At 30.6% G+C, this 17,589-nt stretch overlaps 2 protein-coding genes across 2 annotated transcripts; both read left to right on the forward strand.

Moving 5' to 3' along the window:
- Positions 1 to 6,672: 6,672 nt before the first annotated feature.
- On the forward strand, positions 6,673 to 10,782 carry OCT59_003806 (uncharacterized protein; the record flags this gene model as incomplete). Its single annotated transcript, XM_025314570.2, has 14 exons — positions 6,673 to 6,873; positions 6,959 to 7,102; positions 7,186 to 7,261; positions 7,437 to 7,762; positions 7,852 to 8,046; positions 8,125 to 8,262; positions 8,348 to 8,521; positions 8,649 to 9,034; positions 9,129 to 9,405; positions 9,484 to 9,612; positions 9,682 to 9,831; positions 9,901 to 10,032; positions 10,120 to 10,281; positions 10,352 to 10,782. The coding sequence occupies 14 exons, from the start codon at positions 6,673 to 6,675 to the stop codon at positions 10,523 to 10,525; spliced, it is 2,664 nt and encodes an 887-aa protein (XP_025184978.1). The 3' UTR covers positions 10,526 to 10,782.
- A 124-nt stretch (positions 10,783 to 10,906) lies between these two features.
- On the forward strand, positions 10,907 to 12,245 carry OCT59_003807 (uncharacterized protein). The gene is made up of 4 exons (XM_066147888.1): positions 10,907 to 11,058; positions 11,128 to 11,277; positions 11,346 to 11,581; positions 11,654 to 12,245. The coding sequence occupies exons 1-4, from the start codon at positions 10,917 to 10,919 to the stop codon at positions 11,753 to 11,755; spliced, it is 630 nt and encodes a 209-aa protein (XP_065996543.1). The 5' UTR covers positions 10,907 to 10,916; the 3' UTR covers positions 11,756 to 12,245.
- Positions 12,246 to 17,589: the final 5,344 nt, after the last annotated feature.

Consider the following 17,589-nt stretch of genomic DNA (forward strand, 5'->3'; position numbering starts at 1 on the left):
TAAACAAGCTGGTTTTTATCATGCTGTTTGTGGCGATTTTAATATGCATTTAGATAAATATTATCCTATTTATTTTAATCAACCTCAAATTGCTTCAAAACATATTCACTGATTGTTTTTTCATCTCCTTTCTCACGGATATGAAGACTTTACACCCGTTAATCTTTCCGACTCTTTGAGTACCTTTCATCGCAATCGACCACATTACTCGTGTTTGACATGATGGCCTTCGCCTCTTCTCAAAGGATTTGCTCTTACTGCTTGCATTTTTAATGCCTAAGACATTTGCACATCTGATCATAACCCTGTCATCACATACTATGATATGTCTTTACTTTATGCCTCTACCAAATTGGCTCGTGCTCGACAACTTAAGCGCCAAACCCGTCGCGTCTTCAAATTTGATTCTGTTACTGATACTCAATGGACAGAATTCGCTGACATAGCTGATGCTTTATGTGACGTCTTGCCTTCAACCTTTTCCTCCTGGCATATTAATCAAATGTGTGAATATCTTCAATCACGAATCCTCAAAGCTGCCAACGCTATTTTACCTTCTTCTATTGTTGGCAACAATTATACTCCTAAGGTCCCTAAAGATCTGGAAATTTTAACTCAATATTATCGGTTTTTAAATCGTCTAATGCATTCGATACGTTTATTGCGCAAATATCCTTTAACTTATTCTGTTGCTCATGAACATAAGTGGTCTATACATTTGCATAGACTTCAAAACATCTTTCAATTATACAAGAAAGTTTTTACTTTCATTCCTGTTTTACCCTTTTCTCTTTCATCATGTCGACAAGACAATTTTAAATCACTTCTTGATGATTTATCCAATATTTCAAAATCCTTACGGGGATTTCATTTACTTCAAGAAAAAGAATTCCAAGACTCCTCCATCCGTGCTCACTTGGACGATAGGAATAATAATTTTGAAACTAGCCTTTCTTCCTTTATCGATTCAGCGCTTTCTCGCACTCGTCGCCGTATCACTTTGGACCGTGTCTTCATCGACCATCCTACTCAACCTCAGTTGTTAACTGATCCTAAGGACATAGATGATGCTGTTGTTAACCATTTCCAAAATTTTGTACCTATAAAGTCCACTCCTCCTGTATCTATTGATACATTACCTGATAGTTGGTCTTCTGCCTATCAATCTATGGATGATGTGTCCTCCTCCATCTATGATTCTTTAATGAATCCCCCTACCCTTGATGAATGGTTATCCACCGTTTCTTCTACTCCTAACGGTAAAGCTTCCGGTCCTTCTATGATTACCTATGAAATGCTCAAACATCTCAAATCTCGTACCTCGACTTTACTCCTTATTTTGATTCAAGCATGCCTTTCCAAAGCGGATATTCCTGACTTATGGCGACAAGCAATGGTTTTCCCCATCCCCAAACCTCACGAATGGAAATGTCAATTAAAAAACACTCGCCCTATCACCCTACTTGAAGTGATTAGAAAATCTCTTGTCAAACTCTTTTATAATCGCCTTTCTACTATTATGGCCTCACATGATGTCCTTAAAGGGGGTAACTTCGCTGGTCTTCCTGGTGGTTCTTGCCGCGACCCTATTATTACTTTAGAATCTATTATCCATGACTGATGTCCAACAAAAAACACACTTTGGAATTCTTTCAAGATATCTCTAAAGCTTTTGACTCAGTTGATCTAACAATGTTACGTTTCGCTTTAGAACGTATACGTCTTCCAGCCTCCGCTGTCAAGTTTATCCTTTCCCTTTTCACGAAACGCACTAATCGCATTTTTACTGCTCATGGGTCTACGCCTGCTTATAGGGTTCGCATTGGTATTGACCAAGGCGAAGTTATCTCTCCTCTTTTATGGGTTATTTATATTGATCCCTTACTTACTGTTTTGAAGAATGAAATGATAGACCCTTATATTCTTTCTATACCGTCTTTAATTAATTCTTCAACCTCTTCTCCTGATTTGAAGATTAATAATTTAGTTTTTATGGATGACTCTACTCTTATTTCTTCGTCAAAAGCTGGCATGGAATTTATGTTATCCATTACTGAAGAATTTTATCAAATCAATAACACTTCTGCCAATCATAACAAATATGTGTTAATCACTAATTCGTTGCCTTTGACTTCGAATTCCACTTTACTTCCTATTACTTTTAACTTGGATTTAACCTCTTTAAATAGTGTTCCTTCCATTACTATTACCCCAATTTCCATGACAACTTCTTTTCGTTTTTTAGGTATTTGGTTTAACATTAGAAGCTCCCGTGATTTTATCAAAAAGCAACTCACACGCGAATGCTGCTCCTTTGCTGCGACCATCCGACCAGCAAAGCTCTCTCCCAAACAAGTCGTGTATTTACATAATGCTATTCTTATACCAAAACTTGAATACCGATGCAAGCTTACTCACTGTCCGAATCTGACTGCCACCTAATAACGTAAGTATACGATCTGTTGTAAAGCACAAAGCAAATTTTTCTCGTTCTTTACCCAATTCTATTCTATTTTTATCTCAATTCTTGGGCTTGATTAATTTGTTTGCTCATCAGCGACAATGTCATATTACTAATTTATTTTTAATGGCTAATTCTTCTTCTTCCTTTATTCAATCTTTGTTTATTTATAGATTGTGTTTAATTCAATATCTTTTTTTGATTCCTATTTCTCCTCTTTTAATTAAGGACTGGACTATATGGTCTTCTTTATTTTCCTTTAAGAAAGATTATATCGCATGCACTATTGCTCTTTTAACTTCTACTCCTTTCCGTTTGCTTCATACTCAACTTTCGAAGCTTCCGAACTTATCCCTGTTAGACAGACGCGTTCCTCTATTTGAATGCATGACACCTAAAGCCTTTAAAGCCTATCTTCCCATTCTGCGTAAATGACAGCTGTTTTATCTATCTCAGCTTGTTACTCCTCAAGGAACTCATTTGATTTCCTGGAAGGCTTACTATGACAATTTGGTTGGACGTCGTGGCCCTGGCCGTATCTCTTATTGGTACAAAGATATTCAACAAGCTACCACTATTCCTGACTCCAACAATCATTTGCTGGATTATTTTATTATTACGCCTATGATTGTCTCTTTATCTTATGAATTGGCTCCTTGTTTGTCCTCTCCTCCTACTACAAAATTGGATCATCACGTTGGATGATTATGGCTCCTATTTTTGGCAAACAACTTTGATTCAAGTAAAAGCATGGTGATTGTTCTATTGTTCAGCTGGATTTCTCCCGATTGCGAATCTTCGCCTGGTAATCTCATCAAACTTTCTCCTTGTCCTGGTTGCGCTGCCCATACTCCTTTGCCTCCTTCCAAAAAACGGAATGCTGATTTAACCCTTTGTACGCCTACGGTCTCTCTACAACATTCGCTTATTCTACCCACTACCAATGAGCGGATTAGACGTACTACTTCTGAAGTGACTTCCCCTTTTCTTGGGCTGATATAGAAGATGGTGTTCGACTTTATTATAGTAGATTGGATTTTGATTCTGATTTTCTTTTTGCAGATACCGCTGTAGCTATTGCTCCTGTTACTATTGAATCCTCGGCTGCTGCTGTTTTTGCAAATTCCCCGCTGGTCGGTTTCCCTCGGATTCGCGCTATATTTTTTTCACTGATGGGTCTCTTATTAATTTAAGCACTCCCGACGTTTCTATGGGCTGGTCTTCAATGCAAATAGCCCCTCGATGCAGGTTTTCCTAACTCCATCGCCACTTACGCTCACGGCCTTATACGAGATAATCCTTCTTCTTCGAGCTGAAGCTGCTGCTATTTACGCAGTTTTAACTATTTTTCTACGCGACTCAAGTTACTATTTATACTGACTCGCAAACTGCCATTGATGGTCTTCGAAGCTGCTCTTCTTTTGTCTACTCAAATAGTCGTCTATATTTCAAAACTACAAATTTTGAGCTTTGGGCTATTATTGAACGAACCATCCTCTCCAAGAATTTAACCGTCCTTCCCGTCAAAGTTAAAGCTCATTCTGGCAATTATTTAAACGATTTTGCTCGATTCCTATCATCGCTCATACTGCGTTATCCAGTATTTTGATTTCTGGGATGGACCTGGCCTCTGCTCATGATTTTGTCCTAACTTATGATAATGATGTTGTCTGTGAATCTAATCCGCGGCACCTTCTTAAACAATATTATCAAACGCAGTTAATGCGTGATTTGTTAGACTTAACGCGATTTCACTTTATTTCTTTATTATCATCTAATATAGATTATATTGTCGACTGGGATCTTACCTGGTTCACTTTAAATTTACGCTTTATGATGCATCAGCCTTTCCTACCTGGCTTCAAGACACCTAACCTTTAAATTCAAACTTTTCTTAGATGATTTGCCTACATTGGAAAAGCTTAAACGAACTCGACCAGACTTATACATGGACGAATTAACTTGCCATTCCTGTATCGACCGCATGGAAGACCTGATGCACCTTTTTATGTGCAAAAGACGTCGTCTGCCTATGCAACAGATTCTTCAATCTTATCAAACTCATTTGATTTCTAAACTTCTGGAAGCCGGTAATATGGCTGACATGGCATCTCCACTTATTAGCTAAAGCTTACTTCTACATACTGGTCCTTTTCTTTTACAAATTGGTCCTCCTTATGCCCTTGTACGAGGTTGTCTACCCAGGCTCTTTATCGACTTATTTGTTGATTTATCTATTCCAAGAAATTCTGCGATAAAGGTTGTCGCTGCTATTCATAACAATTTTGTTCAAAAATTCAGACGCCGAATTTGGAATCCATGTTCTTATAAAAAAAGTAGATGGGAAAACGCGATGAATATTACTTATAAGTTGAAAACTACTCGAAGCTTCTAATTTGCCTTTGTCGACGTACGTACGCTACTCGAAACCGATTGGTTGAAGAAGCTCGATGAAATATGGTTTGCACTTGGTTTAATCGCTTTTCGGGTTTTATGGGTCGTCTAACGGTGCTACTTAATAACAGCTTTTGCAGGATGGAGTGTCGATTTTTATAGTGGGCGCGCTATTCGTTATTTTGTTAGCATAGTTAACCTAACTTTGGTTGGAATATATCGAGGGGAAGATCTGAGAAAATTTAGTGTAATGCGATTTTTCTTTTTTAGATTAATTTTTACTTTATTTTTTCTTAGGAGACTATATAGCTTTGTTTTTAGTTAGTTTTATTTTTATATTTTTCTTTTTATTTTTGTAAATTGTAAAGTTCGAATAAATTTAATAAAGATAAAGGCTACTATGCCATGTTTGCCTGATTTTTGACCAGTGCTATTAAGATAGGTCATCCTGTGGCCCACTCAAGGTAAGGTTTACATGTAAAATTCTTTAAAGATTCTACTATAAAAGGAAATTTTATGTTACATTGTTATGATTTTTTTCCTTTTTAGTTAATTAACCAATAGAATTTAAGTAAATCCCAAGGTAAGGTTTCATATAAAAATGAAATTTCTACCAGTAATATATCTTAGTAGTAAGCAAAGTCCTAATCTGACATACATTTGGATTAATACTTGAGAGAAAGAAAAATTCACATAAATTTTTCTTAAAAGTTTAATAAAAATATTACAAAATATTTTTTTAATAGATATTTGAATTTCAATAAAAATGTTGCAAAAATATTTTTTATTTTAAAAAAATGTTTTGCAATATTTTTTAAAATTTTAATAAAAAACATTACGAAAACATTTTTTTAATAAATACTTTAATAAAAAAACAGTTTGCAATGTTTTTTTTGAAAATTTATTAAAAAATATTGCAAAAATATTTTTTAATAAAAAATTTAATAAAAAAATATTTTCACATCATTTTTTTTGTTAATTAAATAATAAATACTTTAATAAAAAAAACATTTGGCAACATTTTTTTAAAAATTTATTAAAAAATGTTGCAAAAATGTTTTTTTTATTATAATAATTTTTAATTAAAAAAAACATTTTTTAATAAATTTATTATGATTTAATTACCTGAAGCAATCAGGTTACCTGAAGTGATTTGAATTAATCTGAACCAATAGATCAGGTCAGATTAAAGTAGGTTATCCAACCTAGAGCTCCTAATAAGTCGAGTTGAGTTGAGTCGCGAGTCAAAAACCTTAATTTTAAAGTACTTTTTATTAAGTTAGAATATAATTAAACAAAAATTTACAATTATGCGAGTCAAAAATGCGAGTTTATGCAAGTCATTTTTGGAGCTCTAATCCAACCTGAACCAACCTGAAAAAAAATATCAGTTCAGGTTAACCAGGTAATCTAACCTGACCAGATCTGTGCAGAGTTCTAGGTGGGTTAACTGTATTATAATTTGATTAGTTATTAAATTTTAAAAAAAGTAAGCCTATAATATTAAATTAAATATAATAAATATGACATAATATGTGTAATGTATCTTCTAATAATAATAAAAAAATTGGTTCAAAAAGTTGGTTTTTTAAGCATTTTAGGTCAACAAAAAATAAAGATCACGTGATAGAAAATTTTGACGTACCCGAGGGGGTACGGAAGTGCCGTAGTGATACGGTGTGACAGTAAGTATCTTTTATGATGATCGGCAAATAGCCAACGATTATATTTGACGTTTTTATATTTTCTTAGATCTTTGATCTAACGTAGACCGACGTGTATACCATACCATCAATACCTTCAATACCATCGTAACGATGGAAGACAGAAAAAGAACTTATGCTGAACAAAGTTCATCTTCGTCGGACAAAAGCCCTCCCCCTAAGAGACAACTTTTGTCATCACAACAATCAAGGTCAAATCACGGTGTAAATGGCCAAGCCACCACTTCCTCAAGTAGCTCAAATAGTTACCAGGATTATGCTAATATAGATATTTCTGATCCAAAATGGCTTGAGGTTGAGTTTTAAAAATTCAGTTAGTTCTTATTTTGCTTTTAGATACAAGAATCTGAACTTTATATTTATTTTTAATAATGTTTAGCTTTATCAAAAAGAGGCTATTATACGTGCTTTACGCGAATATAAACGGGAAAGTGAGCGGATAAATAAGTGGAATGAGCAACTTAAAGAGAAACAGATTAATTATGAAGACCATTTAAGTGTTGTAAATAGGTGCTGGAATAAGGTATTTATTGTTTTAACTTTCACTAATGATTTGTTGTTATAATACATACGTATTTTAAATAACTTTATAAATAAAATTTTCAGCTATTAAATGATTTACGATTGATTGTCTCCAAAATTGAAGATGATGGAAAATTATCGAGCTTAATTCCTTCAGATGGTAATTGATATAATAGTGATAATAATAATAATAATAATAATAATAAAAAAAATAATAATATTTTATAGTTATAATCTTTATTTGTTTTTATCTCTTACAAAAAATTTATCTTTATAGTAATGTTTTAATATCTGGTATAATTGTTAATTCATAAATTTTTTTGATGCTATTCAAGAACAACTTCGAGAATCAAAATTCCTTGCTCAAATATCACAATTTGAGCAAAATGATGAAATTATCGAAAGGATTGAAGAATCGCTAACAGAAAAATTTGCAACTACTAAAAGGGTTATTAATACTCTGCTTGAGAAGATTATTGCGTGGATAGAACAAAGAAATAAATTAATAAAGGTTTTACAAAATGAAAAAGACCCAGTGTTGAAAGAGAGTAAAGTAATTCATAATCTTAAGGGTGAAAATGAAAATCTAAACCTTCTCATCGCACGCAATCAGAAGGAACTGGATGAATTACAAGCACAGCATCACACAGTATCATTTGAGGTACATCATACCTGTTGAACTAAATATTGTTTTTTTTAAATAATATATATATTTATCAAATAATAATAATTTATTATAAAAAAAAATAGAAAAGTACTATTAAAGACGAGTTAGAGAAGACTAAAAATCGACTTGAAGTAGCAGAAGAACGTCTTGAAGTCGCTAAAGATGAACTTGTTCAGGCAGAAAAACGTTTAGATAGATCTAAAAGTGTAACTCTTGGATATTGGACACATCCTGGAAGTAATGTATTTGGATCATCAACCACTTCTGAAAGTGATAAGGTTACTTTTTTTATAATATTTTCCGTATATTAAATTATTTTACATTAATCCCGATCGTTTATTATTTAATTCCAATAGCCAAGCCATAATAATCGCCAAACAGACGAAAATTTAAAACAATTTAAATTTTTGGCCGAATCACGATTAAAAGAATTAGAAGAATTGACTAATGAACGATCTAAGTTAAAGGAAGAAATTCATCATCTCCGAGAACAAGTATTAATTTTTAAATGTTTTATTTCATTTATAACATTATATTTTATACGTTAATAATTCTTTTTCTATAAATGATGTATTAAAGTTTAAAAACCTTCCTGAAGATCGTATAATAGAATCTCAAGTGTATCGAAATTTACAAGTGCAATATTTTCACTGTAAAGACAATTTAGATTATATACGAACAGTTATGGAACAAAATAGTCGAGATATGGAAAAAATGACAGCAACACGAAATTCAGCAACAAATCAAATACAAGTGAGATTTCTATCCTTTATTCTTTATAACAAGGGAATTACAATAGAAAGGGATATATTCTTATTTAATCTAGTTGATAATTCAAGATAATTATTATAACGTCATTCTAATTCCTTTATATAATTAGGAAGAAACAAAACAAACTGTTAAGGAGATGGAAGATCAACTAAATAAGCTGCTTCTTGATTTAAATCGAATTCGTGCTCAAAGGGATGATGTATTAATGGAGGTGGATAAATTGAGAGCAATGTTACCGCAAGAATTTCGTCAAATATCTGCTCTGCGGGTACTTGCTAATGATAGGAAAACAATAATACGTCAGTTAATGACTGAGATTCAGAGACTTAATATGAAGATTGCTGCTAATGAGGGTAATAAGCAAGCAATGGATTTTTATTGTACACCTGCGGAACCACCGGACGTTTCTTATGAGGAAATTCAACAAGGAAAAAATTCATTTGAGCTAATAAAAAGACAATTATCTTATGACCATCATTTACAGGAAGAATTAAAGTATTTTTTTTTTTAGCTTGACTTTAATATACTTGTGGGTTAATACTTGTTAAATAACATATTAAATCATCTTTTAAAATATATATCTTTATAGTAAATCAGAAAAAAAAAAGGCGGAGCTTCAAAAAGAATTGGATGAGCTGAAAAACACTTTGAACCTTAATAATATGGGAGAATATCATGAAATTATACATTCCGAAACTAGATTAAAACAAGAAGTTGAAGAATTAAAGAGTAGGCTGGACGAATATGATGAGAAATATGGTATTAAGGACCCTGGAGATGATCCGTTACATATTCTCACCACTAAAATCGAAGAAGCGGAGAAAAAAATCGAGAAAATAGAGTCAGAATGTGATTATTTAAGAAAAGTATGTAAACAAATAATTTTTTTTTTTGTTAATAAATTAATATAAATTAATATTTATCATTTTATTTCATTATTATAGAATGAAAAGCAATTATTACAAGAACTTGAAGTTCTGGGTGATCATTGGGCACGTCAAGACCAGGAAAATACTGTCAAAGTGTTTGAAATTATAGCACATGATGAAAAATTGCAAAACGCGCGGGAATCGGTATGAAATAAGTTGTTAGAAAATATCAAAATTTAATAAATTACGATTGATTATAATTATATTGAATAGGAAGCAAAAGTGAAACAGAAATTAAACTCTATATGGATGGAAAATGTTTCTTTGAAAAAACAGAAGAATCATTTATCTACAGTTATTCAAAATCAAACAGATCTCTTGCGACAAAAAGGCTATCTCGAAGAAAATCTTAAATCACAACTGGTTTGAAATTACTAACATTACTATTTTTATAATCTGAGGTTGATTTATTAATTTTTAAATTTTTTGCAGGATAATGCCAACAAAGAATTAGCGTGTTCCAGACAAGTTGTGGATGTTCATAAGCTTAAATTGCATGAATTTACACAACAGAATAAGGATTTAAAGGAAAAAATTGAAAGAAGTGTGACTTCATACAATGAGGTGTGATATTTTAAATTCTTTGAAAGTAAATATTCAGCTTTTAGCTCATGTGTTTGACGAGATTACGTTTACACCAACAAATTTTAGAACTCCAAGAAACTTGAGGAGAGCATAAAATTATATGAAAAAGAAGCTCATAAGTCAAGAAGAAGTGCTGAAGAAACTGAGATGTATAAGAGACAAGTTGAAGATCTCCGAAGGACACAAGTATCGGACACTACTGAACAACAATTAATTCAGAGTTATGAGGTACTTTTATTTCTATTAATATATTGTTTTTAAATAGAAAAAAAATACTAATTATTTGTTTAATAATAAGAAACTACTTAAATGTTCGTCATGTGCTATTCGATTCAAATCACATTGCTTATTAAAATGTATGCATACGTTTTGTAAAGAATGTCTTGAAGCACAAGAAAAAGCACGTAATCGTAAATGTGCAAAATGTGGGCTTCCATTTAGTAGTACTGATATCAAGCAATTGTTTCATTAGAGCTCGATTAATACAATATTTTTTATTTCTGAAATACTATATTCAAAATTATTTGATTATAATTATGTTTATAACAATTTTGGTTTTATGATCTATCAAATTTTTTTGGATTAGTATCGTTTTGTTTTTCTTATGAGTAAATTTTTTATTACTTTTCTTTGTACAAATTTTCCTAACATTTGTTCATTTTTTAATTATTCAATAAATCATTTCACCAGAAATAAAAATAAAATGATAATATCCTCCTTGATTTGCAGAAATAGAAATTATGATACGCAAATTAACTGATATGCGATTGCCATAAATAATTTTGGCCAGAATTATGAGATCACATGATGTAACTTTTTTGCTAAATTAGCAGCATTATAACGAGACCAAACTATAAACCATAATGAATACAGAAGAAAATGACTTAGATCTTTACGAACTTCTTGGAGTTAATTACAATAGCACGAAAGAAGAAATTGATAAAGCATATCGTCGTAAAGCTATAAAATTTCATCCCGATAAAAATCGAGATAACGTAGAAGCAGGTTTGTTATTGTGTTATACCGCTCTTAATAGATTGACAATTCATTTATTTTGTATAAATGTCCAAATAGCTACAAAATTTTTTCATCAAATATCGGCTGCTTATAAAACTTTAACCGATCCACAGAAAAAATTAGAATATGATAAAATTCATAAAGCAAAGATTGAGAGTAAGAAGAGATTTGAAAAGCTGGATGCTAAACGAAAGGCTTTGAAAGAAGGTAATTGGATTTGCTATATTATGCTTATTGTTATTTACTTAGTTACTTACATAAATTTATTATTAAAGAACTTGAAGAAAGAGAGAAAGCCGTAAAACAATCAAAAAAGACACCGGTTTATACACAAGAATCTTGCGAGGCAAAGATTGAACGGATCAAGGAGGAAACAGCCCGAAGAAGACGAGAAAGAGAAGAAAAATTGCGACTATCAGCTGATCAAAGATCAAAAGCATCAACAACATATAGAACCAATTTGACACCACCATCATCATCAAAAAATTCCATTAAAGTTCCAGGACCTTCTGTAAGTTTTAATCTATCATTATTTTATTATAAAAACTTTTTATGTGTCGTTAGTGATTGTATTCCTTTATAGAAGCCACTATTTGGATATAGACAAGGAAGTGATTTTGAATCAATTGTTTTGAATAAAATGATTGAACAAGGAAAATTAGAAAAAGAAAAACAACAAAGTTAACAGTTTAGAGGGAGCTATTAGATAGTAGTAATCAGTAATAATTTATTGGTAATGTCATTAATAATTTAAGATTATATTTTAAATATATTAATTTTCTTTGAAATTTTTAGAATTTAGATGTTTGAATTTTTCTAATAGTTTATAAAACATTCTTGTTATAAAATCAATCCATTAAAAATATATTTTGGTTTAATTTAAAAGCCTTCTTATATTTTTACATATTTGAATAACTACCTTATTGTTTTTCAAATCCATTAAAATTGTGTTTTTCATATATTTACATTTTTTAAAAGTTTTTTTACAATTAAAATATTATTAATTATTCAAAAATAGGTATTTTATAATAACATTTAATCCTTTTAATTTCTTAATACATTGCATATATTTTATTACATATATATAATATATTAATTATTTACTATATATATGGTATTATAAAATAAGTAAAAATATATTAATAAGTATTTATAAATTGTAAAATGACATTCTTTAGATCGCTGTAAGGTGGAAATTGAACTCTAAAATGATTATATAATTAGATTATGTAATAATAATCATATGATAGAATAAAAGATTTTCTTAGAAGAATTTTATATAAATAAATAATTAGAAGAATTATAGAAGAATAGTTAAAATTATAAATTATAATAAGTTATAATAATATAATCAGAATTATTTCTAGTTACATCCATAACCATTTTTTTCAATAATATTTTTTTATTTTTTTCATTTTTTTAAATATTTTCTTTAAGCTTCTTTATATTTTAAATACACTTTCTTATTTAATATTCTTTTTCTTTTTAATATTAGTAATCTTTTCTTTTTTAAACTGGATAAAATCTTTATTTAAAGGTAAACAATAAAAAAGTTAAATTGAAAGTGTACTAGAACAAGAATATAAAGACAGAATGTATATAGAGGATAATAACCTTTAAGCAACAACATTATGATAACTATTAAGTAGCTTTAGAAATACTTTTAGTGAAAACTTTGGATATGAAAAGAGCTTATAATAAAGATCTTATTACTAAAGACTTTATTACCTATTTATAACAAAACACTCTTTATACCAATAAACCAATACTCTTTATGATACTAAAAGAGGACCCTGAATAATACTAATATAACTCACAAGTAAACTTTAAGTATCGAAGTAAAAATACATTTTATGACATAACTAGGGTTGCTTGCTAAAACCCATCTGGCCTAACGTGAAATGCCGAAACTCATACATAATGCCGAAACTGCCAAAATGCCAAAACTGCCAAAACTGTTTCGGCATTTCAGCATTTTGGCAGTTTTGGCATTTTGACAGTTTTGGCATAAGTAATACTAATATTTTAATAGAGTTTCAGCATATTTTCATCATGTTAATAGTATCCGACAGTATTTATTGTATTTATTATATGTAATCCAATGATAAAAACTAGCAACTAAATTCAAATTTATCACTAAAGAAATAAAATCCCAGTTAAAAAAGTTCACCATTTTATTTTTATTTTATTTAATTTTGATAAAAAAAAAATATTTTTTCTTGTTCACTACTATTTTAAAAATAGTACCCGAGTTGACGATTATTAATAAATTTAGTTTGTGTAATATACAAGTCAATTATTAAGTAAATTAAGCCACACATTAAAATAAAAAAAAAATAAAAACTTTACCGCCTATTCTTTACATGCTACCCGGACGTCAGTATCAATTCACAGCCCAAAAAAATGTGCCGATATTTGGTGCCTAGCTATTCACTATAAAATAATATAATAAAATTAATAAATTATCTTCAGTGACGATATGTAGGTAGGTTCTTGCCCTCCTACGATTCAAACAAACGAATTGATTGAATTAAAGATGATAATTCTATTTTTAACATATTTAACTTATACATATGAACCTTTGTGCGATTGACCTCCAGAATCTCGATCGATCTCTCCTGTATTCATTATGGAATTCGTCATTTCTTTTTCTTCTTTCTTCCACCAAGTAATCGGTGTATTTTACCAATAAAAATATTATCAGGTACTTTAAGTAAACTTGCCAAAGATTAAGGTGTCATGACATAAAAAGACCACTTCTCTCATTACTTTTGGAATGGGTCAATAAACATCAAACCATTGAATAGGACGAGGGCGGACGATGAAGGTGACGATTGGGCATATTTACAAAATTAAGAAATTAAGAAAATTCAAATGTTAAAAATTTGTTTAAAAGATGTAAGGAAAAAACGCAAAAAGAATGAGATATGAGTAAGTTTTATAAATAAAATTTGGACAATTCCTTTTTGTTCCTTTTCTTCAAAATACTGATTTATTAGTTTGCATCATTAAATTTAAATATCATCCTTAAAATAATAAATCTTTGTTTGTTCTCTTTGTTCTTAAAAAAATCTTTTTTTTTTAAATTTCGTCACACATAAAAATTTTTTAATTTAAACTTAAATAAATCAATATATAAACTTATTTACAAATTTATTTTATTAATAAAAAAAATTATTATTATAATAATTACCTAAAAATAAAGAAAAAATTATTATTCTTCATCTACATCATCTACATCGATAAATTCATTCAATAAATCCTCTACATTATAGTTAAAATTTCCTTCTCCATCGCTTTCTTGTTCGCTTTCTTGCTCATTATCATTACTATCATCCGTATTAATTTTTTCATATTCTTCTTCAGATTCATCTAAAATATCGTCTGGGATCTCTCCAATTTCTTCAATTATTAATTTGTGTGATAAATCAACAAATTTATCAATCCATACATGTTCTATTAGGACAACACAATTATCTGGAGGAATTGTAATTTGATTAGGTAAACTTTTATTTGATAAAACATCACATTCATCATCATCATCATTGGTTTCTCGCTAGAGCCTCTGCAATTCGAATGTTCATTTCAGTTTTGCTAATACAAGTATCATTTTTTTCTATACCGTAAAAACTGAGCTTTTTTTTAGCATTGGATTTCCAATGCAGCCATAGATTCTAGTCGGCTTATATTTAAATTTAAACGCCAATCATTAAATAGCCAGCCAAGTGTTGAGAATCCTCGTTCACAACTTGCAAAATTTGGACAAATCGCTAATAGATGGCGAGCGACTCTTGGGAGGCTGTTCGGTTGAGAGTCAGTATCAATCAAATTCCACCAATTTAGAGGATCGTCTAGAGAGCAAGATTCATCAAGATCAAAAGGTGGTTTATTATTATGATAGTCCTTAATTTGTTCGCATAGAGCCCTGGATTCTTTAAGATCAAATCCTAACCTTTTACCAATTGTAGTAGCGTACCTCACGATCTTTGAATAAGCTTTGGCTGTGAGAGGCCTACTCCTAAATTGGGAATCTAGGAAAAAGCAGGTTATATATTTGTCATCATCGAACTCTTTGAATCTTTCATTCATCACGTTAAAATAATGGTTACAGAAATTTTAATTAAATGATTTGGGTAATTTTTTCAAAACTGCTGATAGTCGTATCAAACTTAAAAAACAGTCTCCAAGCGTTGCTGATCTTGATTTTAAAGCCAAGACAGCTTTTCTCAGTGGATCTAAAATGAAAGAAAGAATTCGTAAATCAGAAAAAAAATTCCGTGTTTGGATAACACGTTTGACCTTATCGTTTAACAAATTACTTTCATTAGTAATATCTGTTCTAGTACTGGTTCCAACCTAATTACCGAATCCACTGATTCACTAGCTGTTATTCATCGCGTCTTACAATACAACTTTATGCCTCCTCCATGAATACTATTTTCTTTGATGAGTTGTGTGAGTTTGGCTCCAGCTTGATGAGAATTTTTAAAAAATGAAGCTAATGTATTAACTTTTCGTAATAAACGATCTCTAAAACTTTCTTTAAGCATATCACACGCAATAAGATTAACCACATGAGCTATACATCGTACATTTTCGATGTTAGAATATTTCTCTTCAATAATTTTGCGTGCATTCTGAATGTTTGAAGCATTATCAGACACAATAGCCAATATTTTATTTGGACCGATCTTTTCAATTACTTCTCCAATCACTTCGGCTATGTAATTACCTGTATGCGAATGTTCTGACAAATCTTGAAGTTTATACAAATACTCTTCTCTCGAGTGAGTCATAATAACAAAATTCCATATGGAACGATGAGTGGGGGATGTCCAACCATCGAACGCTAAATTATATTAATATTAATATTATTACTTAAAAACACATTAATAATATTGTTTTAAAAAAATAAAAAAAAGTATATTAAAAACCTAAAGTTAAATTAGCTTCATTTTCAATGACGGATGTGACAGTTGAATTCACCATTACTAATTCCCGCTCAAGTAACTGATCTGACAAAAATTCTCTGGTTGGCAGCTCATACAAAGAAGTTAAGCTTTCCTTCACGAAGTTAATAAAAAAAGGATCTTTCGAACTTATCCGGAATAAATACCACATGCAACGAAAATTTAGCCAAGGCACAATTAATCCTTGTTACTCTACCATTAGGAATTTTGTTGGAATCATGATAGTTTGTCATAGTTAAGGTTGCTTGTCTAAACCTCTTCAAAATCCTACGATTAGTTTCATCAAAATTTTACTATAGATTTATTATAGTTTCGGCAGAGTTTCGGCAGTTTCGGCATTTATAATAAGTTTCAGCAGTTTCACCATTCTCCAAAGTTTCGCCAGTTTTTTAATATAACTTTAATATAGTTTCGGCAGAATTTCGCTTTTCGGCGAAACGCCATCTTGCCTAAACCCCTAGGTTTCGGCAAGCAACCTTAGTCATAGTTAACTGATTATTTCCAACAATTTTTCTTTTTTTATTAACTTTATCTTCACGCTCTAATATTTTATTTAAATATTTTCTAACAATAGATCCTGGAGCTTCCGAGCAGTAGTTCGCAAAGTGCTCTTCAAGTTTTGATATATTACCTTGCGACCATGAAAAATTACAAGATTTACAAGTGGCATGATATTTTCCTGAACTAACGGGATTTCCTCTAATAGCGTCCTTCCAGATAGAGCTGGGAGGCCTACCACCTTTACTTTTATTTTTTTCTAAATCTAAAGTGCTAGTCATATTAAAATGTGTATAAAGTTTTTTTATTTTGTACGTGTTTAAGTAAAAAAAGTAATGCAAAGCGAACACGAAGTAATTTAAGATATCCATAACAGATAATTATATGATTTGTTCAAATTTCAGGGTATAGTTGTAATAGTTGGGGATTAAAAACAGTAAAATGATAAATAAAAAAAGGAGTTAAAGGAGTTAAAGGACAAAAAGTAATTGATTATCTTTGATATTATCATATTGATGATGTCAGATCATTTCCTGAATGACCGTCAGATATGATTGGTTATGTGTTATGTATTTATTTTCGTTACACTACTTACACTACTTACACCTATTAGAAAAATGAAACAATGCCGAAACTATATTAAAGTATTAATATGTATTATGCCAAAACTATGCCGAAATGCCAAAACTATTTTGGCATTTTGGCAGTTTTGGCAGTTTTGGCATTTCAGCATTTTTGGCTACTTGCCAAAACCTAGTTTCAGCAGTTTCAGCAGTTTCAGCAGTTTCAGCATGCCAAAACTCATTAGTTTTAGCAAGCAACCTTAAATATAACTCTGTCAATATTGAAGCTAGGAATTCGATTTTACTACCATTAGAATCCTCTCATCGAGACGAATCCAATGATATAAATTTTATTAAAATTGAATTACTGGTTGTGTTAAAAATAGGGGTAGGGCTCTGATTAGTTTTGGTAATTATTGAACTGAACTGATCAGTTTCAGTATCAGAACGGTTTCAGTATTCTGATTTATCGAACTTAACTTTTCAGT

The sequence above is a fragment of the Rhizophagus irregularis genome, chromosome 12, assembly GCF_026210795.1.
Source record: "Rhizophagus irregularis chromosome 12, complete sequence".
Lineage (NCBI taxonomy): Eukaryota > Fungi > Glomeromycota > Glomeromycetes > Glomerales > Glomeraceae > Rhizophagus > Rhizophagus irregularis.